The sequence below is a fragment of the Apium graveolens genome, chromosome 6 (assembly GCF_009905375.1).
Source record: "Apium graveolens cultivar Ventura chromosome 6, ASM990537v1, whole genome shotgun sequence".
NCBI lineage: Eukaryota > Viridiplantae > Streptophyta > Magnoliopsida > Apiales > Apiaceae > Apium > Apium graveolens.
The window spans coordinates 4,746,582-4,770,303 of record NC_133652.1 but is presented as its reverse complement, the minus strand read 5'-3'; the positions used below and the strand labels follow the sequence as shown (position 1 = coordinate 4,770,303).

Genomic DNA, 23,722 nt, shown 5'->3' with positions numbered 1-23,722 from the left:
TACATCGTCTATATAAAGAGGGGCCTGACCTCTTATTTTCTACAGTACGTTTTATTCGGTTGACGCATACATTGTGGTACCTGTTATATACATGGAACATCTATCGTGTGACCTGAAGCTAAAGATAATAGAGTGTATGCCCGAAAAATCTGATGTGGTGAGGCTAGCTTCCGTAAGCCATGAATGGTGGCGGATCGCATTTACGGAATATTATATGACACTTCTCTCGTCTGAATTGAAGTTGAAGATTTTGCGTTGTCTACCAACAACCAGAGATGTATTAAAACTTACTCGCCTTAATCGTCAATGGAGTCGATTCATACAAGTTTGTGTTTATAAAAACCCGGAGTGGTGGAAGCACATGTGCTTTGCTGATGACTGATGGAAGAAGGCGTGGCTTATTTGCCGCCGGAACATATCTAGGTGTTGTTGGGAGAATTTTGTAACAACACGAAATCGGAGGGATGCCGAAAAATTAGAGCGATTTGTGGTTGTTTTTAGGGGTTAGGGTTTATAAAAAATAGGGCGGCTGTACTTGGGAGGTGTCTCGATTTGTCTCATTATATCGCATCCATTTGCCAAGATGTATGCGTACCAATATATATTGGATCAAGCCTACACAGTTGTGTGAAATTTGGGTTTATCCATGAGAGACTTTAGAAATTAGTTTTGTTAATGTGCTAATTACCGAATTTATTTGATTTAATCTTGACGTTGTGATATCTTACTTGATTTGAAAGATATCGTTTCGACATATTTTTCCGTTATTGATTCGTTGCGACTAATTCTTTCCTCGTTTAAAGGGGAGCATAAAATTTGAACATTAAATGATAATTGTTAATTGGAATTAATAATTAATAATTAATAATATTTGAAATTTGGAGATAATTAGGATATGCCAAAATGTGAGATAACTTTATGTATCAAGGGTTTTTAAGTAGGAGATCCGACATAGTTCAAAATTGTGGATCATCTATTATATATCCATACCATATTATTAGAGTATCTCGTTGAAAGGATGTTAACCAAATTAGTCAAACAAGACAAATCATCATAATATTTATTATTTTATCTTCTCTTTTATTTTCTTTTGTACACTTTTTTATCAATATTAATAATAAGAACGTTATTGTCGTAAATTCGAATAGAGTTCACGTTCCCACCGCTAAATTGATAATATAAACCCTATCACTTAGGTTTAAATTTTCGATTTCCCTTAACCGAAAACATTAACTATCAATCAAATATCCCATAATCTTCGTATTTTATATTGTGCGTTTATAAACATATTTTTTCGAACCGCGATACCTGGTTTATAAATATATAAGAATAAATTTGTAATTTCAGAAAAAATTATCATTATTTAGTATTACAAAATGTCATCAAATTTGTACGGTAGAATTTATAACCCAATATAAATTTGTGTTTTTTCGAATAAACCCAAATTCAAAATCCATTTTTTCACTTAAACCTCTGCTTTACACTGCTAATGGCGACCCAAGAAGAATCAAAGCTCGATTTTTTCTTGCAGTGGTTAAAGGTTTGCAATTTCTTGAAAACCCATCTTGTTCTTTTTATATATGTATGTATTTTTAAAGTTCTTGGATTGATTTCTTGAATTCATTTGGTGATTTTAAAATGAATTGCAGGTAAATAAAGTAGAGCTAAGAGGGTGCAAGATTGAGTACTGTGATTCTACTAAAGGGTTTGGTATTTTTTCATCTGATGATGTCAATAATGATGGTAATTTTATGCCTTTTGATTTTTACTTTCTGATTTTTTTTTGCATGAGTGATTTTTATAAGTGGATGTGATGTGTGATTTAGAGGGTTGGAGGGTGTTTTTTTATTACCCGTGTTTTGGATTTCTTGTTAGTAGTCGAAAAAATCGAGCTTTTTGAGTAATGAGGATTAGGAATTGATGCATTGCAAGTTTTTGGGGTAGTGAAAAGATAGTGCTTTATGGTTTGTTTTGCTATGTTGTTTTTGTTACAAGTTGTGGTTGAAGTGAAGCTAATGTACTTGATTTATCTCGTTTATAAGTAGGGTCTTGAGCGGGTAAAATGTACTTGTGTACTCACCTGGTACGCCTGGTCTCCTAGTCCAACTCTCTGAGTAGAGAGGCATTTTTGCGAGTTTATATAGATTGTATCTAAAGTTGCTATGTTTTATGGAGCCGAACCAGGGGAACATTTTGCAGAAATTATTGTCTTTAGTTCTTGTAAGTAAAAAAAGGAAAAATACTAGATTAGTGGAGTAGTTTGATAAATATGTACGATTATTATCACAGGGATTCTATTAGTGGTTCCTTTGGATCTAGCTATAACTCCGGTGAGGATTTTGATAAGTGGATGTGATGTGTGATTTAGAGGGTTGGATGGTGTTTTTTTAATACCCATGTTTTGGATTTCTTGTTAGTAGTCGAAAAATTCGAGCTTTTTGAGTAATGAGGATTAGGAATTGATGCATTGCAAGTTTTTAGGGTAGGGAAAAGATAGTGCTTTATGGTTTGTTTTGCTATGTTGTTTGTGTTATAAGTTGTGGTTGAAGTGAAGCTAATGTACTTGATTTAGCTCGTTTGTAAGTAGGGTCTTGAGCGGGTAAAATGTACTTGTGTACTCACCTGGTACGCCTGGTCTCCTAGTCCAACTCTCTGAGTAGAAAGGCATTTTTGCGAGTTTATATAGGTTGTATCTAAAGTTGCTATGATTTATGGAGCCGAACCAGGGGAACATTTTGCAGAAATTATTGTCTTTAGTTCTTGTAAGTAAAAAAAAAAGAAAAATACTAGATTAGTGGACTAGTTTGATGAATGTGTACGATTCACAGGGATTCTATTAGTGGTTCCTTTGGATCTAGCTATAACTCCAATGAGGGTTCTACAAGATCCTCTACTGGGACCTGAGTGTTCAGCAATGTACGAGGAAGATGACGTGGATGATCGCTTCTTGATGATTTTGTTTCTAATGCTGGAACGTTTGAGAAAGAAGTCAACATGGAAGCCGTATGTGTTTTGTGCTTTATAGTGGTCCATACTTAACATGGTTGTATCTTTTTTGAGTGTTAGTGGTATTCATATTTATGATCCTAATAACTAGGTATCTTGATGTGCTTCCAACAACATTCGGTAATCCGCTCTGGTTTAATGACGATGAGCTTTTAGAGCTCAAGGGGACCACATTGTATCGCGCAACTGAATTGCAGGTATATATTTAGCATATGAACATATCTGCTTTAGATTTGTGTATTATAGTTTAAAAATAAACACTGTGTGTTTCTGGTTCTTTTGGGATCCGTCGACACAAGATGTTGTGTCAGTAATACTTTCGAAAGGTAATGTACATTAATTTGATTGTAAATAGTTTTATTGCAGAAGCAAAAGTTGCAATTCATTTACAATGATAAAGTGGAAATGTTGGTGAAGAGGTTATTGGACCTTGATGGAGATTCTGAAAGGTATGTTTGTTTTGTTAATTAGGTCTGTGCTCCTAAATTTAGGGCTTGTTATTGATATTGTTACAACATGGCTGAATAGTATGATGGTACAAAATTTCAGCAAGGTCTGTGCAAACATGAAGTCATGTTTATTCTGAAACTTCATATGTTTTTGGTGAATATATGATGTAGTTTAAGCTCATAGATGACAGTAACATGACCAAAACTATGTTACTGCTTCTAACTTTGAGAGAGTTGATTTCCTAATATACTTAAATGTTTCTGAACTTCAAGTAACCATCGCCGAATGTGGTCTTGCATTTTCTGGATCTTTCTTTCTGTATTTTTTTTAGTTCCATCACTGAGTTTATTTATGCCGAATTAATATCATTAAATCTCATTTATTGATGTATGCCATTTTATTTCTGTTTTGACAGCAAAGTCAGTTTTGAAGACTTTCTCTGGTAAGTGTCTTTCTCAACTTGATTTTTTTTTTCATTTACTTGTGCACTGAATCTCCTTCTTGATCTAATTATATGTAGCAACTTGAGTAGGAAAGCTAATTTGTAATTTTTCAAATTGACATGTCATAGGGCGAATTCCATTTTCTGGACTCGTGCTTTGAATATTCCTCTTCCACGATCGTACGTGTTCCCTGGAAACCATGAACCACAAGATAGCACTCTTTCTAGCAATGGGTCATCTGGGAATCATACATACAATGAGGAGCTGACTAGCAAAAATGGGGAGAAGAGTTAGTTCCTTTTGCTCTGTATTTCAAATCCTTTGAGATGATTTTTTCTTTTTATTAATCGAATAAAGTTTATCTCCCTCCCTCCCAGGACTGGAGCTTAAAGGTGTAGAAAGCCAGGCTGCTGCAATCTCTTCCTCTTCAGTACAAGATGAGACTGCTTGGGTTGAGGGCCTTGTCCCTGCTATAGATTTTTGCAATCATGGTAATTGTTGATTACGATTATTAGGTTCAATTTTTTTAAAACACTCTTCCTTTGTTTGTGAATATGAGTGACTCGTTAAATGACTATTGCTGCTTCTAGCATTTGTAGAGTACCTAGTAATGATTTAACTTTTATGGAAAAGATGTATATGCATATTCACATTTAGATGGAATTTGTTTTTTTCCTCTCTCTTGCAAGGGGTGCTGGAGAAGATTGAGTTGCTGCATCTTAAGATTTTCAGTTCTACTACTACTCGAAAACATCTTATATTTGGCAAAATAATAGCATTTACATAGCCCTTGATATGCTTATTAAAAAAAGGAAGTTGACTGACCGTGTTTCTCATTTTTTTCGCATCCCTGTCATTTAAATTGTATTTGTAATGATGAAATCATAAATTATGGGTTAGATACTGATTTTATGGTACTTTTGATGCATCATTCACAAGACTTATTAATTTCCCAGTAACAAATATAGAATGGAAATTTAAGAGCTATGCACCTATACTATAGTTTAAAAATTGTATTTGAAGATATTAATGTTATATATAGTATTCTTATTTAGGATGTTCGCTGTATACATCCATGCATGTTTCGTTTTGTATCTTAACAACTTGACAGGTGTCCTTTTCTTGAGAATAATACAGTGTTCCTTTGATAGCTGATGTAGGATAAATCTTTTTGACTCAAGGCACATGTAATTGTAAATATTTGTAATGGAGATGTAACCATGTGAAGTGAATGTAATTTGACTAATGTCTCCCATTTTGCTGAGCCTGATATAAAGCTAAATTTCTTATGCTTGTTGATAATCAGTTTAGAATTTATGTAAGAGTTATTGTGAGGACAAGAATTTCTAATCTGCCATTACAGTCTCTTCTTGTGTAAATGTTTTGGATGCACAGACAAATGGCAAGAATATGTCTCATTTGACGACGTAAATATGACAAGAATTTCTGATCTGCCCTTACAGTCTCTTCTTGTAAGGTTAACATATATATGTCTCATTCAGTGCAAGAATTTTACAGATATAAAGGCTTCTGCAACATGGGAAGTTGACGGAACGGGATTGACTACTGGCGTTCCTTTGTCTATGTACCTACTTTCTGGTAATATTCTATCATAATTTCCTAATTGTTTTTCTCTTTATCTGGTGTGTATATCCCCTGTTTGCTTCATCAACTAACAGATTTACTGACTGATATGTTTGAATAATATGACCAATCAAAAAGTGGACCAAAGTTCTCAGCCTGCCAAAAAGGAGATATCCATTAGTTATGGTGACAAAGGAAACGAGGTATAAAAAAAATTCTTCCAATTACTTTTTATTTCTATATATATTTCTTCCATTAGCTGTTACTGCTGAACTTAGTCCTAGGCTGTCATACCACTATAACTGAGATGTGCTTTCTTGCTTTTAACGGAGTAATAGTATTTCATCTTATATTTGAGCCGTGTGCCTAGAAGGGCATGTGTGTTTAGTGACTTTAGTCCACCTGTCATGCCTCCTCTACTGGGGCATCTTTTGCATGTTTGATTACATGCATCGCTAAGTTGTCTTTGCATATTGTTGCATGTTTTCATAATATCAGTTTTACTTCAACTTTTGTTAGTTTCTTAATTTGTGAAACTTTAATTTTCGCAAGACTTGCTTACATCTTTAAAAAAATTAGTAATCATCATGCTATAGCTACATACTTATTGTTAATGTAGTACCATAACCATATCGTATTTACTGCCCAGCAGAAACCTCTGAAAAGTTGTAGGTTCATCTATGATTGTGATTTGTATACATTATAATTTCTTTGGTGCTTATACAGTTTCTATACAATCACTTTGTTTTATAATTCAAATTTGATGCAGGAATTGCTATACCTATATGGATTCGTCGTCGATAATAATCCGGATGATTATCTCATGGTAATTCCAATACGCAGCAAAATCAGTCTCTCCATGTTTCTTATATATACACTATCCATTGCTCCTCCAGAACGCACTTGAAATTGCTGCATTGCAGTAACTTCTTTTGCTGAACCTGGCCTGTATTAGGATTTTCTTCCCTATCATAATCTTACGTCAACATGGTTTGTAGTCATGCAATAATCAGTGACAAGTATGACTTTATTGCAGGTCCACTATCCATCAGAAGCTATTCAGAATGTTCCCTTTTTTGAATCTAAATTGCAGCTCCTAGAAGCACAGGTCAGTGGTCTTCATGTGCTCGATGGATTTAAAAAAAATCATCAGTTTCATACCAACATTTCATGTGAAGTATTACTTTTTAATTACTGTAATTATAGACCAGTGCACGTTTAGTTGCATAATTTATACTGATGTATTGAGCACTGGAGGTGCTATTTTTACTTTTCGCGTGGTTTGTTAGAGATGAGCATTTATTATGTGTATAGCTGGGTAGGTGATTTTTTTTCCCATTGGTAATAATGTTTAAAAAATCTATCTGCTCATGTTCTACTCAATTCTTACCGTCATATGATACATGTTCTAGATATTAACAAGCTTGATTTCATATGCAGAAAGGTGACATGAGATGTCTTTTACCTAGAAGTTTACTGTGTCAAGGTCTTTCTGAAGCATCTGGTAAGCAAAAGGAAAGCAGTATAAGTGGCACTGCTAGTCATGTTTGCAGCTATAGTTGGTCTGGTCAGCGCAAGCTGCCATCTTACATAGGCAAGCTTGTTTTTCCTGAAAAATTCATGGCTTCATTGAGGACTATAGCTATGCAGGAAGAGGACATATACCGTGTTTCATCATTACTCGAGGAAGTAAGCAAATCCTTGTGAATATCTTCCGTTTCAATAAAGAATTGGTTTATAGTTGACAATACCAGTAAGCATTTTTTTAGTTTACAAATAGTGCCACCTTGATTGCTGTGATTTTATCTCATCTAAAATATATTCAGATATTGAGTAAGGTGACAAAAAATCATATTGCACATTGATTGTTAAATGACAAAATACATAGGCGGTTGTGTCATTTTTCTTGAATGGTTTTTGGTTCATGGATGTAACGCTTAAGGCATTTTGAGGTCCTATTGGTTGTTGAATGTAACTGATTTTCCTGTTATACAGCTTGTTGGTTCCAGAGAGGAGAGGCAACCATCTGATACTGAAGTTCAAGCTGCTATATGGGAAGCTTGTGGTGATTCTGGAGCTTTGCAGCTGCTTGTCGATCTTCTTAATATGAAGTAATATTAAGAAGCTACCAATAATATTCTCTTCTGCTGACTGCAATGCTGAATAACTTGCGCAAACTTTAATATCTAAGTGTCGTAGTAGTGTCTCTCATATGATAAGTGATTGTTGCTGGCATTATTGGTAGTTTGGTATTGGAGTCATTCTTAATTCTGATGCATTGAGTTAACTATGGCAGTATGCTTGTTTCTTTCTCTTTCTCTTCCAGCCTGATGTATGTTTGATGGAATAATATCTTTTGTTAAATGTGTAAAGGTTTCTTACTTTTCCATATTTTTTTGCCAAATATTAGTTTTTCAGATATATTTACGACATTCTAATTTGCTTCTCTAAATTTTCGCTGTTTGTTAGAATGATGGATCTTGAAGAGGCTTCTGGGACAGAGGCCGCTGACACCGAATTGCTTCAGCAGGCCAATAACTCAGAAGAATGCGTCAAGTGAGTCAACTCTTAGCTTTGAAGAGTGAGTTACAAATTTTTCCTATCTGAAATCCCTCTGTAGGGTTAAAGTGAATATTAACAACAATGCTAACACATTTTGAAGATACTGTTGCCACCAGTCGAGATTTTTCAAAGTGATCACCATATATAAAATCATTTTTCTTCGAACTGACCTTGAAGACTTTATTGGAACATGAGATTCTTTTTTCATATGTATAATATAAAAAAAATATCGTCTTCTGAAGTCTGTTTGTCCTGTGTCCGAAATCTGAACACTGACCGTGGTCCTTGATAAAAAAACCAATTACATGCTGATGACTGTAACCTTATCCTTGGACTCAGGGGTTGATAGGTTTAGGCTTGCTTTCCTTGATATGTTTCTCCACAGTACAAAACGAAAGCAAGTTTTTTTTTCAGACTCTTTTCTACTACTTGTTTGATATCATACACAGACTCACAGAGTATGTTTCCCCAGTAATTGGACTAGACCGCAAGGCAGACTTTAGATTATCATACACGGACTCACAGAGCATGTTTCCCCAGCATGCATATTTTAGTTTTTTTTGACTTATTTAAAAACCCTTGACAAGATGTGCAATGTGCTTTGTCATGTCAAGAACTTGTAAACATCATGACTGGATCAATATAGACCTGTATGTATAGGTGTTGTGCACATTCTTTTTTCAGGCAATCAAATTGCTGAAATATGTAACGCATCCTTTGTGAATTATATAAGAGTATAATTGGTTGATACAGCGGTTTTATAAAATGATTAGCATTATAAAATGATTAGCATGCTAATCATTTTATAAAACCGCTGTATCAACCAATTATACTCTTATATAATTCACAAATCCCAATCATGTTTCAACTATTGAGTATGCTGTTTTTTTCACTGAAGTCTTTTTAGTCTCGACAGAAATGGTGCCAATATCTCATCTGATGAAAAGACATTTAGTAGGAACAAATGGTCGAGTATAGTATATCGACGGGGGCAAAAGCAGCTTACCAGACTATTCCTTAACGAAGCAGAGCAGGCCTTGCAATTAGCATTGAGCGAGGGAAACTAAATTTTTCGGTTGTAAAGTTAGTCCATCTCAACTCTTAAGGAAATTTTTGTTAATCGGAAGTGAAGTGGTTCTGTTTGGTTATGCAGCTTAGTTTAAACAGTGCAGGAAGCAACATTGACAAGAAATTGATCAAATATTTGTACTTTTAAATCAATTATCACGTCAAGTTAATAATATATTTTGAGGACATACATAAATGTTCTAGATACTTTTCTTGTATCAAATATATAAATTATGAAGTGAATTTTCTCATTTCCTTGGTTTAATCATTTCCTCAAGGGCTATGTGATACAGTTTAGCATGGAAAGAATAAATGAATATTTGATAAACGAATAATTTTAATAAATTTGGACTCGGCATAAAATCTTCGGATCTCGGATACATTCATTTATCGAGATCTAATGTATATGTAAAAAGATTATACGTCAACTAAAATTGGAGTTTTATACATGTTTACATGTATGTTTGAATTTTAAATAATAATAACAATAATATGATACAATTATTTAATAGTACTCTTTTAATTTTCATATTTAAACTTCATCAGTGACCAAACAAACCTTTAAATTCTCCAACTATAATACGATCACACACGTGAGATGCAACCGTGCACATCAGATCTCTTACTCGAATCATTAGACTTTTTTGGGTTTCACAGATCACATGTAAAAGAACCAAAAAATCTGAAATACATTGAAAAAAATGGCATCAGGTGAAAATGTACCCACAGAAAGTGTACAAAATGTACTTGATCAAGAAAGCTTGAAATGGGTATTTGTTGGTGGCAAAGGAGGTGTTGGAAAAACAACATGTAGCTCAATCATTTCAATTCTTTTATCCAAAGTTAGGTCTTCTGTTTTGATTATATCTACTGATCCTGCTCATAATCTCAGTGATGCATTTCAGCAAAGATTCACTAAGACCCCGAATCTTGTTAATGGTTTCACCAATCTATATGCCATGGTAAATTCTTTATCATCCTCAGCACACACATGCATGCATTGTAATGTAGCACTGTTAATGTTATTGTTTGTAAGGGTGCAGTTTCTGTTTTCGTGTTTGTAAATGTGTTAATTTCGTATCATGCAAGAATTTACTGAAATTTGAGAGTCATTTTGTGTAATATTGGTGTTAATCGAATTGTTGGGATTTTAGGGTCTTACTGTTACTGTTGGTGGATTCTGATTATCTGATCACTTGGGTTATGATAAGATTTACGATCTTTGGTAATTCTGCGGTTGATAACCTCATAACTAAAATTCGTGGTAGGATAGTGTCCTTTGTAGTTTTGTAGGGGCATGGTTAGTGATTTGGATGTGCAAGAAATTAGCTGCAAATTTCTTTACATGGAATCTGAAGTCAATGTTAGATTTTAAACTTGTATGGCTCGCATGCTAAATCAAAGCCAGAAACAGCAAATTATTACAATCTCGTTTTAGGATCAATTTATTTACCTTTCGTTTGCAAGTAGTCCATGTTGCTTAGTACAGAGTACTGCAAAAGTTTGATCATTAATTGAGACTGTTAAGGAAACATTTTGTTCCTAAATATTGTAATTAATGCGTCTCATATGGTTCAGAAAGTTCCTGTTTTACTCAAAGCTTTGTTTTATTTAAAGCATAATATTGGCAATTGTTTTTTTTGCTTTTCTTATCAATAGCTTTACTTGTACTTGTGTAAATCAGTCTTGGTAGTATGTTTTCGATCCCCTGGTTGTTGTTTTGTAGGAGGTAGATCCTACTGTGGAGCATGAAGATGAAGTGTACACGGATGGAATGGATGGTTTTATATCAGATCTTTCAAATGCAATTCCTGGAATTGATGAGGCAATGAGTTTTGGCGAGATGTTAAAGTAAGCTTCGTAATGATATGAATACTGATAATGTCTGTAGTTTGATGTTGTCAGCAGGCAGTGAATGTAGTATTGTTGGTAGTTAAAGATTTTACTTTGCAGAAAATATGTAGGTAACAAACTGGTGCATTTTTTTTACCATATAGGCTAAGGGTCAAATGGGCACCTTGAGAGCCAAATATTCTGTACATTTTCTGTGGTGTTGTTTGCAAATTTTTGTTCTGCAGAACATTTGGTTCTCATAGTTCTCTGGTCCTCACTTGACCTTGAGCAGCTGAACCGTATGTATATCTTGCACCTGCTAAGGAACTTAACTTAAACTACTATTCTAAGCTTGCTTCTGGCCTGCCTTGCAAAGTTGCAATGAGGGTTTTTAGTAGAAGACTATCATATCTTCTGTGCGCTCTCTTTGATTCTTAATGCTTTCTTGACCTCGTTTTTCAAGATTATCAGGAAATTATTTACTGTCTATAGTCTTAATAGTCACATTCAAATATAAAGAAAGAATGTTCACAATGAGTTGGCCTGACCTGAGAGTGGCCTTGTAATTTTGTACTTGTGTAAACATGTCCAGGAGTAGAAATAGATGCCTTTCCTTCCAAGAAATCCATCAACTTCTTATGCAAAACTATTTTATAAGTACTTTATAGCCTCTTTCCGTTCTTGCTGTTCTGGTTACATAATTATCTCATCTGTAGTCTAATACATAATGTAAAGTTCTGTCAAAAACTCAATATGAATTGAATCCACGCTCAATCTCCATGCACGTAATTGCTTATTGCAGATTGGTGCAAACAATGGACTACTCTATTATAGTATTCGATACAGCTCCCACTGGCCATACACTCCGGCTATTGCAATTTCCTTCAACATTGGAAAAAGGTCTTGGGCAGTTGATGAGCTTGAAGAGTAAATTTGGTGGAATGTTGGGTCAGGTAAGTTCTTAAGTCTTAACATTGAAAGAGTTTTGTGTATCTTTCAGATTAGTTACCTGTTACTTCTCATAACGCCTGTAATATATATGGGCTCGTGTTCTTATACAAACTATTTCATCCTAGTGCATTTTGCTAGTTATTTTTTCTTATATGTATAATATCTCACTCTCTGCTAAACATTATATGGCAGATGACTCGTCTCTTTGGCGTTGGTGATGAATTCGGTGAGGATGCAATCCTAGGGAGGATTGAGGGCATGAAAGACGTAATTGAACAAGTGAACAAACAATTTAAGGATCCGGTATGATCTTTTTATATTCCTGATATACATATTGTTCAACTTCATCTATTTTTACCTTATTTTTACATGAAAGTATTCAGTACTGAGAAAAAGACGGCTTCTGCCATCTGATATGTCGAACATAAGTCCCAGAACCACAAAGCGCAAGATAGAAAATTTATGTGGACCTTGCTTCTAGTGTGATAACTGATCAATTTATATACTGACTTTATAACTGAACTAGAAGAAAATTATACCTAAGTTATTGTCAATGGAAAACCCAAATACTGTAAGAAACACGATCAACTGGCTCAGTGAAATCAGATCAAGCAAGGGACACTTGATCTGCACCTCCTATGGGAATTTAATGTGCATCCAGACATGCCAATATATAGATCACAGCCTATGACCAGATAAATACCTGCACCTATATTTTGCGTTCTATTTGCTCAATATTTTGGTACTAAAGTAATTGAATTGCAGCTAAGAACTCCTGCTACTAAAATCCTGAAAGCTTTCTAAAACTTGATTTAGGCCTCAAGTTGACACTCGCTACAAAGGCCCAACTAAATTTCTGTTATACCATAAGCCTTCTTGCAATCTCTCGAGCACTTAAAAAATCTCCACAGCTCTTTAATTTTAAGTTTGAATGTGGATTGTTCTTCTTGGGAGAGACTTTACGGAAATTGTTTTAATCACATGGCTCAATAATTGTTTTTCAGTTATAATTTTTTTCCCGTTATCTTTGTTTGTCTGTTTTTTGGGTAATTGTTCAAGTCTGTCAAGCTAAAGCCATCTTATCTTGGTGACAGGACTTGACAACATTTATCTGTATATGCATTCCAGAGTTCCTCTCCCTATATGAAACAGAAAGACTGGTGCAGGAACTCAGTAAATTTGAGATTGATACGCATAATATTATCATCAATCAAGTACTTTTTGACGACGAAGGTATGCCTCAGTGAAATGTGTAGACATTTTTTCTTTTCTTTGTTTTTAATCAATTTGTGGTTGCCTGGATTGATAGCTAACTACTTTTACGACTCTCTTATAATCCTAGTTGTTGAATCGAAGTTGCTAAATGCTAGAATGAAGATGCAACAAAAGTATCTCGATCAGTTCTACATGTTATATGATGACTTCCATATCACTAAGTTGCCTTTGCTGCCAGAAGAGGTAAACTATACACTCAACATCAATGTTACTCTCCTTTGTAATCATCTCTCTTATGCTGCGGATTTTTGATTATTTAGAAAAAAAATCTTTAAAATTCATTCTTGATTATCAAGTTAATAGAAGAGTGTACGCGTAGGTTTGTGGGGTTGAAGCTCTGAAGAACTTCTCTCACAATTTTTTAACGCCATACAAAGCTGGCGTTACCAGAGGCACTGTGGAAGAGCTGGAAGAGAGAGTATCAACACTAGCGCAGCAGCTGAAAGACGCAGAAGCAGAACTAGAAAAACAAAAGACAGGGAACTAAAAGGTAACATCTCCACGAGTCTCGTCCATCTTTCTACAGGCCATTGAACAAAGTTTGCAGAAATTTAGCTTTCACCAGACTCCCAGAGATGTATAATTCAATTCACTTATGAGTAAACGTTCAATTTTTTACATGCAATGATTTTGATACCACTTAGATGACAACAATAAATCGAGTTCGTGTATAATTTACCTTGTATGATGATCAGTATGAAGGTAGTAATGTCAATTTTGTGATCATCGTTCGATGTTAGCTCGAGAATTTGCCAATACAGTTTATATGTTTTGAGAAATTTTCGATAATTGAAAGTAATTAAGTAAACAGGGAAATAGTTGTGTTTTTTTCTTCCCAAGGGCCTTCAGGTTACGATCCAAGGAACTTCAAGTTACGTAGTTGTGTTACATCGAAACAAAGAGTCCATGATTTTGGTTTTATATTTGGTACTGAGGGAAATTTGCAATCTTTGTCATGGTAATTAGAAACATAAGAGAAGATATCTCCAACATTCTTGCATTGCAAGTATCAAATCAAACATATTCTGGTGTTTGATTTGCAAATCAAACAAACAAGGAAAGATATAACTAAATAGAATATTATTAAAAATATTATGAGTATCAACATCAATTATGTACCAGTCAGATTTAACTAATACATGTGAGTTGCACCTATAATTCGACTCAGAACTATAATATTAGTAGTAACTATTAATATCAGCTAAAATCTCGTAATATTAGGAAAATGCTAGTTACCCCGAATACGTAATCCAATCAGGGCAGATTGAGCAACTGCCTCCCAAACTTGGAGAACCAGCCATTGGGCCTAACTAAGAACTTGAAGATTTCCCTGCATCCTGGTTCCACTTCCACTGCAGATTTTGTTTTAACACAGAGCTTCTTCAGTTCTTTCTCAACCTGATCAATTTCTTCATCCTTCTTCATCTTTATCTGATAACTCAACTCACTAACTTTTTCCCTGACAGACTCATCCTTCAGCACACGTCGAATGACACTTACAATCTGCTTAGGATGAAGCTTCAAGTCGCGGCTTCTCAAGACTTCAATCCCCACACCAACTTCCTCAACATGTCTTGAATTGATAGGCTGATCAATGTGCATTGGCATGGCAATGATTGGGACACCGAACTTCATGCTTTCTATCACAGAGTTCCAGCCACAATGACTAACAAAGCCACCAGTGTTCGGGTGTCCTAAAATCTTTGCTTGCGGTACCCAACCCTCCACAACCATTCCCCTATCTCCCACCCTGTCATAAAACCCGAGTTTTTGCAGTTTATCTTCAAGACTAACCTTCTCTCCGAGAGGGAACCTCACGATCCATATAAAATTTACAGTACTCTGCAACAAGCCCTCTGCAATAGCTTCAAAATCCTCATTCGAGAGAAAGTACTCACTCCCAAATGAAACAAACACAGTTGACGCCTTCTCCTTCTTGTCAAGCCACTTTATAGTCTCCGAGTTCTCATCTTTAGCATTGTTAGTAGGTTCTTGAACCAAAGGCCCAACAGGAACAATTTTCTTCCCACACAAAGTAGACAGATACTTCATGTACTTCTCATCAATCTCATTAAACCCCTTGATCAAAACCACCTTACTAGACTTCTCAATGCAATCAATAACCAGATTTGACCGATCTCTCTTATGATCCTCGACAGACTTCCTCAGTTCCTCAACATTAGCAGTCTCATAATCTCGATAATAAATCTGAGGGTACGGGAACTCAACATCCGGCTTCTTGTATGCATGAAACAAAACCGCGGTCTGTGTAGCACTGCTGGTAATAAACTGAACAGCAGGGATATCAAGCTTGAATGCAGCCTCCGGTGCCCAAGGCTGCAGAAAATCATAAACAAGCAAATCAGGCTTATATTTTGTCAGAATATCAGAAAAGGCATTTTTCGACATGTCAAAGGCCTTTTTCAGAGTAGGCATGAGGTGTGAAGGAAGGCCATTAGTGGTATGGTAACAAGGAGGAAGATCTGGTAAATTTGCGAGATGCAGTTCAATCAGTTGAATCGAACTGTCCTCGAAACCAACCTTTTTTTCAATGGATTTGAGATTAACAGGCGTGGAACAAAGATAAACAGTGAAATTTCTCTGGCTAAGCTTTTTTGCAAGCTCTAAGTATGGTGATATGTGACCGTGGCCTAGCCATGGGAACATCAAAACACTCAACTTTTTCTGCATGCAATCCATGAAAATTTTTTCAAGGCTAATGTTGTATACTTGTATGTGAGGGTTATGTGTAGGAGGAGGCAGAGGCTTGGTTTATTTATAAATACAAGTAAATTTAGTTATGGAAACTATTTTATTACAAGAAATCATAAGATAATGTTTTGTAATAAGGCAACTGTATAATTTAATTTTATATGTTGATTTTGGTTGCGATTACTTATCAATTTGACCAAAATTCACACATAAAAAGCAACTACCTCTTCTCACTTAAATCTTTCCCATTTTCCTCTCAAAATTTTTTTTTAATTTTTGTACTGGAGTAGTGCTAGGCACTCCAAATATATTCTCAAAAAATTTAGCAAATGACATGACTGACACATGACTGATTTTAATTCGTGGGCGCATATAAATGCACGCGGAGTCTCATATTATTATTAGGAAGGTTGTCAAATATTTATATGACACATCAGATTTTGGGAATTTTTTGGTGTAAAATTTTTTACTGAACCCCTTCAAATCTTTTCAAAATTGTAAAAAAGATTTGAAGATATAAATAAAAAAAACTTCTTGGTCATTTTTTTAATCTTTTCTTTTTCCTTTTTAAAAAAATGAGGTTGAGGAAATAATAATTCTTTAACTTTTTTTATTTCCAAATTCTTTAACTTCTTTTATTTCCAAAAATTAATTTCTGGAATGCCACGCTCTCAGTCAAAAAAAGTTCAAACTTCAAGATAAATAATTTTTTCCCCGTAAAATAGGAAAGTACGTAGTTATTTATCGCAAGAAACCTATCAATATATATCTAATTTCTCAGGTAACTCATCCCTCCAAATTACCAACCATACTCTTAGTTAATCCTTAGTCCTTACCATAGTTAATTTTCATTACATTTATTTTTCCACTTCATCACTCCACTTATTCTCTCTTCTCCAATTATTATATTACCCTAAACTCATTCTCTCTCTCTCTTCATTTTTAATTATCCTCCACTCATTCTCTTTCTTCTTCATTTCCTATATCCACTTTATCACTTCTTAATTATTTATATCCATTTATTCTCATTATCATCCATTTTTTATTTATCCACATACCAACCATTAATGATATTTTTTAATCATTTTTCAGTAACTTTTAATTTTCTCATTTTTTGAAGTTATAAAACAATATATGTCTACATTTCTTAATAACCAACTATGTATTTTAGTTAAATCTAACTTAAATTAATTACCGTAAAACCTCTACACATTGTAATCATTTGGATGGGAAAAAATTACCACAATGAGTTAATTTTTACAAGAGATTAACATATAAATTTATATTTTTAAAATTTAATTAAAAAAATTATTATATATCTTAAATACATAAACTTAAAAAATATATTATAAGTCAAGAAATTTAAGAGATACTCAATTCAATAAAATGGAATTTTTTTGGATACAACAACAAGAATATCGTCTCAAGCTAAAAAATGAACTATTAACCAAAGCGATCAAGTCATTATTTTAAAAATTATTAAAGAAGTATTTTAAGTGAAGTTGAACTTGTATTTAATAAGATTATATGTTAATGCATATGTATACATACAAGTATACTTAATATTTATGCATTTTAATTTTAATATAAAGAAAAATTAACATGTGATGGTTTAAAAAAGAATAAAATATATTATGCATTACTTAGTGTGAATTCTCTATATAAAATTTTAGGTTTAGGATCGTTGTATCTAAAATCAAAATCCAAACAATTTAGATTTAAAAATAAGATTCATATCTAAATCCAAATCAAAAAAATCGAATTCAGTAAATCCAAAATTTTGGGTTTCAGATCGCATATCTATCAGGTCAAATTGTGTTGCCATCTACACAATGTTATTCAAAATACCCTTAATTGATATTATCAATTTTCTAATATCCTGTAAATAAATTTATCTCTTATGCAACGGATCAAAAGCACGTCGGGACGCCTAGTATAACATGATGATGACTTCCAAAATTTTGATATGGCATCTGTTTATATTGTCATCTTTATCCAACATAGCATTATTCAACACATTTTTATTTGATACCATAACTTTTTATTATCCTTTAAATGAATTTAACTATTGCTCAATGGATTAATGGTATGCCGAGACGTCGGATATAACATGCTCATTACTTCTAAGAGCTCTTATCAATGGATGTAACCTTTAAAAATTTCTTATAAATATTTTTTTTTAATTATTATTGAAAACTCTAAGAGACAAATATCATAAACATGTATATATACAAAAATAAGATATGTGTGTATATGTATTACACGATTACTTAAATATTATTCAAATATGATATGTATAAGTGTATAATATTAGAATATGAATATTTATTAAAATTTATCTAAATATTTTTATTAATAAATTGGTTATATTATGTAAAAATTAATCATTAAAAATTAATTTTAACAAATATAATCAAATATAATAACAGCATAATGCTTGTTTTGATAATATGAGAAGTTTGGGCCTTTAACTCTATATTAAACTATCGCGGGCTATCCAATGTAAATTAGAGTGGTCTTGTGTAACAACCCGCACTTCCGGACTATTAAATTCTAAATCGAAAACTAAAAATAAAATATATTATTACTCGATAATTCTAATAGATCACGAAATTCAAAGCAGCGGTCAAACTCAATAATCAAAATCATAAAAATAGAGACGCAGCTCCACAAATCCGATAATAATTGTCTAACAGATAATTAAATTTATTCTCTAAAAACAAAATCTTTATTCTAATTCAAATAGCACAAAACGAAGCAGCACAGATCTCCACATAGTTCTCATTCCTTAATCTTAATATGCTCCAAATTCCGAACCTGAAATGTTAAAAGGGGTGAGCTACACAGCTCAGCAAGTACAAATTGACTAACTTTTAAACAGAAAAACAATGGGTGTTTTGATAAAACGATTTTTCTTAAAACAATAATAATTTTGTAAAACATTTTCTAAAATAAATCCAACCCAAAGTTTTATATTTTAAAATTCAGAATTTAAAACAGAACAGAGCAGAATTTATAACAGTACAGATTTTATAACAGATCTGAGCAGAATAAAACAGAACGAAACGATAATTCTTATAAATACCACAGTCTTGATCTACGGCCACACTTTGCCAGTAGCCGGCATCTAATTCTTATTCTTATTCTTTATACCACACTTTGCCAGTGGTCGGCATCTAAAGTTCAATAATTACGCGCCCTTAATAGGTATCTAAAGTTGCACACTTGTGCGCCTACTAAGGGTATCTAAGGCTAGTTCCGGAACTATAGCGTAAATTACGAACGGTTCGAAAACGTAGAGACTGGGTTCTAAAATTCACAAATACTTATATCTTATAATTTCGAAATCAAAGTTTTTATATCTTATATGAAATTAAAAACAGAACTGAAATATCTTTTCGGAAATTTAAAAGTAAGTCAAAAGGTACTTACCTCAAAGCCTGACCAGATCTGAATTTACTCTTTTTGACCCTCTAAACGATATTTTCTTGAAAAACACGAAACACGAAAGCTGAAGATAACGAAAAGACCTTTCTGAAAAGTCCAGAATCACTGAATTCTGACTTACGATGAATTTTCTACGAATTTTACAAGACAGCTGATTTTTGCTGAGAAAGTCCTACGAATTTTAATGATAAAAACAAGGAATACGAATATGGTGTATTTATAACGATACAAAACCCTATATCTCAACTAGGAAATAATAATATTTCCTCCTAAAGATTTACAACCTCTCCAAGTAAATTCCATAAATAAAATATTTGATACACACAATTACCTAAACTAAAAAAATTTCGATTTTCTAAATTATTCTTACACTTATTTCCACAAATAACAAATCTTTTCACAAATCAACTACCTTGCACAAAATGTTTTCAGAATATTCTAATTTTAAAATATTTATCTAGACAAATTAATATCTAATTTCTAATAAATAAATTAAAAATAAAATTACGAATTTTACATTCTTCCCTCCTTAAAAGAATTTGGTCCCCAAATTCACATAACATAAATAAATTAAATAAGTCACTAAAGAAAAGAAATCATACCTTAATTGCGATAGTTGTCATTTCCTGTCAGCTGAAACACACGTCCTTTGCCCATCTTGTTATCTGCTTCCTTCCTTGGTGGCGGTGGCGGATTGTGCGGACAATTCGAAATCTTATGTCCTACTTCTCCGCAATGAAAACAAGCACCTGTATTCCAACGACAGACTTTGTCCGGATGATTCTTGCCGCACCTGGTACACGTCTCTCGATCACCTTGACCCCCGATGTTATCGTACACGTGTGGCTTCTTGAGTGGTCCCCCTTGAAAAGATTGCCCACTAGTTTGAGTGAACCGCCTCTTATTCCAACTGCCAGACGCCTTTTCAGATTCTGCCAAGCCCCTTTCGATCACTAACGCCTTGTTGAGGACAGCCTCGTACGTCTGAAGTTCAAACGACGCCACTGAATTCCTGATGTCACTTCGAAGTCCCTCCTCTAATCTTCGTGCTCGACTGCTCTCATCTGCTACTAGGGTCGACGCGTACTTCGCAAGCTTTGCAAATTCTGCTTCGTATTCAATGACGGTTCTTCCACCTTGTTGAAGTCGAATGAAGTCCCTCTCTTTCTGCAGACGAACTGTTCTCGGAAAGTACTTGTCCTCTAAAGCCTTCTTGAACTTTGCCCAAGTGTACGGTTCATGATTTTCTTCAAGATTTGTCGTCTCATTCTTCCTCTTTTCCATAAGCCACCAGTCGTAAGCGCTTCCTTGCAATTGGTACACAGCTAAGGTCACCTTCTGTTCCTCATTGCTCCCCAGAAGTCCGAAAGCTTTTTCCATCTCTTGGATCCACATCTCAACGATAGCCGGGTCTGTAGCTCCATCAAAAGTTGGCGGGTTCAAACGCTTGAATTGAGAGACGATGTTGGGCTTCGGTTGCTGATTCACAAGTACAGCTAGAGTTTCAGCCAGCTGGTCAAAGACGTTTCCTCCTTCATCATTATTGCCCTGATTTTCATTGTTGTTCTGATTTTCTCCATCCATCTTTACTAGAACACACAAAACAAATTCTAAACTTATAGTCAATAATCAAAAAAACACAAAAGTCAAACATATCAAATAATCACACAAATAAATGCCCTAAATCCAAAATAATTTTCTAAGACCTATACGATAGTCTAAAGGATCGCATCCTAGGGAATGTACTAGTCCCATACCTAATACACTCCGAAGGACAGCCTGCTCTTGATACCAACTGTAACAACCCGCACTTCCGGACTATTAAATTCTAAATCGAAAACTAAAAATAAAATATATTATTACTCGATAATTCTAATAGATCACGAAATTCAAAGCAGCGGTCAAACTCAATAATCAAAATCATAAAAATAGAGACGCAGCTCCACAAATCCGATAATAATTGTCTAACAGATAATTAAATTTATTCTCTAAAAACAAAATCTTTATTCTAATTCAAATAGCACAAAACGAAGCAGCACAGATCTCCACATAGTTCTCATTCCTTAATCTTAATATGCTCCAAATTCCGAACCTGAAATGTTAAAAGGGGTGAGCTACACAGCTCAGCAAGTACAAATTGACTAACTTTTAAACAGAAAAACAATGGGTGTTTTGATAAAACGATTTTTCTTAAAACAATAATAATTTTGTAAAACATTTTCTAAAATAAATCCAACCCAAAGTTTTATATTTTAAAATTCAGAATTTAAAACAGAACAGAGGATAATTTATAACAGTACAGATTTTATAACAGATCTGAGCAGAATAAAACAGAACGAAACGATAATTCTTATAAATACCACAGTCTTGATCTACGGCCACACTTTGCCAGTAGCCGGCATCTAATTCTTATTCTTATTCTTTATACCACACTTTGCCAGTGGTCGGCATCTAAAGTTCAATAATTACGCGCCCTTAATAGGTATCTAAAGTTGCACACTTGTGCGCCTACTAAGGGTATCTAAGGCTAGTTCCGGAACTATAGCGTAAATTACGAACGGTTCGAAAACGTAGAGACTGGGTTCTAAAATTCACAAATACTTATATCTTATAATTTCGAAATCAAAGTTTTTATATCTTATATGAAATTAAAAACAGAACTGAAATATCTTTTCGGAAATTTAAAAGTAAGTCAAAAGGTACTTACCTCAAAGCCTGACCAGATCTGAATTTACTCTTTTTGACCCTCTAAACGATATTTTCTTGAAAAACACGAAACACGAAAGCTGAAGATAACGAAAAGACCTTTCTGAAAAGTCCAGAATCACTGAATTCTGACTTACGATGAATTTTCTACGAATTTTACAAGACAGCTGATTTTTGCTGAGAAAGTCCTACGAATTTTAATGATAAAAACAAGGAATACGAATATGGTGTATTTATAACGATACAAAACCCTATATCTCAACTAGGAAATAATAATATTTCCTCCTAAAGATTTACAACCTCTCCAAGTAAATTCCATAAATAAAATATTTGATACACACAATTACCTAAACTAAAAAAATTTCGATTTTCTAAATTATTCTTACACTTATTTCCACAAATAACAAATCTTTTCACAAATCAACTACCTTGCACAAAATGTTTTCAGAATATTCTAATTTTAAAATATTTATCTAGACAAATTAATATCTAATTTCTAATAAATAAATTAAAAATAAAATTACGAATTTTACATCTTGGCCTGTTAATCCAAATTTGTTAATCCAAATGTAGTTTATAAAATACACTGGATCTTTGCCATAATTTAGCAATAGTAATGTATACTAAAATGTTAGCAAAAATGATTATTCTAAACTTTTCAGTATACTACATAAAATTTTAAAATATTTTATATGAATATTTACAATATTTCTCCAAGTATTGTATTATATAAGAAAATTTTATCATGTACAATCAGTTTACATATACTATTAAATTTTAAATATTATATATTTTAAACACATAAATATTTGCGACAACTTATATATAAATTATGCTGAAAGTACATGATAGTATTCATAAAAAAAGGTTCCAAAATACAGAGAGGATTAATTTACTTGTAAAGAAAAGTAAATCAAATAAGGGTTAAGTTCTATGGAAACCATTTTTTTTTAAAACCTTGGAGACCACTTATGTTTTGTAAGTTAAATATTGCATAAAAGCATTGCAAAACATATTATTTTACGAATCATGCTTTACAAAGATCCTTATTTTATTCAAAATCTTGAATATCATATATGTACTGCATGTAAAACATTACAAAAATATTTTATTCTGCAAAACATGTTAAGTTTGCAGAACATTCGTTCAGCTTGCAGAACATTGGTTCAGCTTGCAGAACATACACATTCTACTTATTAAACTTAAATGATCTTCAATAATTTTAATGAATTAGTGATACTCGTAAAACATACTTCACAAAATAATATATTTTATAGTGTTTTGATTGCAGAACATATGTGGTCTCCAAGGTCTCCGATGAAAACGTGGTCTCCATAAAACTTTTCTCTTAGTAGCAATTATGTTTTGCATTTAAGTGTGAGAATCCGGGTCAAATTCCGAGCCTTTTTCGAACACCGGGTCAAGTCCCGATTACGAGTCTGAAATAAGTCGAAACATACTGTTTCGAGTGCAGCCAACTTGGGTTATGATAAGACTACCACAGGCCCCAAAAGATCATGAATTTGTTGGTGCACATACTTATAAACTGAACAGAAGTCCCAAATCTCCTCGATATGAGATTGGGGTGTTACACCTGTTAGCAATCTTGTACGATAAAGACATTGTTATATATATATATTGAATATATAACTACTTCACAAAAACATTGTTAATTCTTAAATCAC

At 33.5% G+C, this 23,722-nt stretch overlaps 4 protein-coding genes across 9 annotated transcripts; 2 read left to right on the top strand and 2 right to left on the bottom strand.

The window, feature by feature from the left end:
• The first annotated feature begins 1,389 nt into the window (after positions 1-1,389).
• LOC141668403 (fructose-bisphosphate aldolase-lysine N-methyltransferase, chloroplastic) lies at positions 1,390-9,364 on the top strand. 6 transcript variants are annotated; one of them, XM_074475284.1, is made up of 16 exons: positions 1,390-1,540; positions 1,650-1,743; positions 2,829-3,003; positions 3,098-3,203; positions 3,373-3,455; positions 3,872-3,898; positions 4,028-4,188; positions 4,277-4,390; positions 5,418-5,498; positions 5,622-5,686; positions 6,253-6,309; positions 6,520-6,591; positions 6,924-7,172; positions 7,479-7,594; positions 7,953-8,039; positions 8,962-9,364. In XM_074475284.1, the coding sequence occupies exons 1-16, from the start codon at positions 1,490-1,492 to the stop codon at positions 9,110-9,112; spliced, it is 1,689 nt and encodes a 562-aa protein (XP_074331385.1). In that variant the 5' UTR covers positions 1,390-1,489; the 3' UTR covers positions 9,113-9,364. The 6 variants fall into 6 exon arrangements, with proteins under 6 accessions (XP_074331385.1, XP_074331384.1, XP_074331383.1 ...); XM_074475283.1 differs by having other exon boundaries at positions 8,953-9,364; XM_074475282.1 differs by having other exon boundaries at positions 8,944-9,364.
• A 450-nt stretch (positions 9,365-9,814) lies between these two features.
• On the top strand, positions 9,815-13,895 carry LOC141668483 (ATPase GET3A-like). Its single transcript, XM_074475375.1, has 7 exons — positions 9,815-10,075; positions 10,840-10,964; positions 11,749-11,899; positions 12,090-12,200; positions 12,992-13,130; positions 13,240-13,355; positions 13,492-13,895. Exons 1-7 carry the CDS (start codon positions 9,815-9,817, stop codon positions 13,657-13,659), a joined length of 1,071 nt encoding a protein of 356 aa, XP_074331476.1. The 3' UTR covers positions 13,660-13,895.
• Positions 13,896-14,426: 531 nt separating this feature from the next.
• Positions 14,427-15,854, bottom strand: LOC141664455 (UDP-glucosyltransferase 29-like). The gene has a single exon (XM_074470410.1). It carries the CDS (start codon positions 15,837-15,839, stop codon positions 14,427-14,429), a length of 1,413 nt encoding a protein of 470 aa, XP_074326511.1. The 5' UTR covers positions 15,840-15,854.
• A 4,080-nt stretch (positions 15,855-19,934) lies between these two features.
• Positions 19,935-20,915, bottom strand: LOC141664454 (uncharacterized). Its single transcript, XM_074470409.1, has one exon. It carries the CDS (start codon positions 20,913-20,915, stop codon positions 19,935-19,937), a length of 981 nt encoding a protein of 326 aa, XP_074326510.1.
• Positions 20,916-23,722: the final 2,807 nt, after the last annotated feature.

Coding starts and splice junctions, on each gene's coding strand:
- LOC141668403 (XM_074475282.1), top strand. CDS start 1,490: ATGGCGACCCAAGAAGAATCAAAGCTCGATTTTTTCTTGCAGTGGTTA. Junction 1,744..2,828: donor TGATGATGTCAATAATGATG/GTAATTTTATGC, acceptor TACGATTCACAG/GGATTCTATTAGTGGTTCCT. Junction 3,204..3,372: donor ATCGCGCAACTGAATTGCAG/GTATATATTTAG, acceptor GTTTTATTGCAG/AAGCAAAAGTTGCAATTCAT.
- LOC141668483 (XM_074475375.1), top strand. CDS start 9,815: ATGGCATCAGGTGAAAATGTACCCACAGAAAGTGTACAAAATGTACTT. Junction 12,201..12,991: donor ACAAACAATTTAAGGATCCG/GTATGATCTTTT, acceptor TCTTGGTGACAG/GACTTGACAACATTTATCTG. Junction 13,356..13,491: donor TGCCTTTGCTGCCAGAAGAG/GTAAACTATACA, acceptor GTGTACGCGTAG/GTTTGTGGGGTTGAAGCTCT.
- LOC141664455 (XM_074470410.1), bottom strand. CDS start 15,839: ATGTTCCCATGGCTAGGCCACGGTCACATATCACCATACTTAGAGCTT.
- LOC141664454 (XM_074470409.1), bottom strand. CDS start 20,915: ATGGATGGAGAAAATCAGAACAACAATGAAAATCAGGGCAATAATGAT.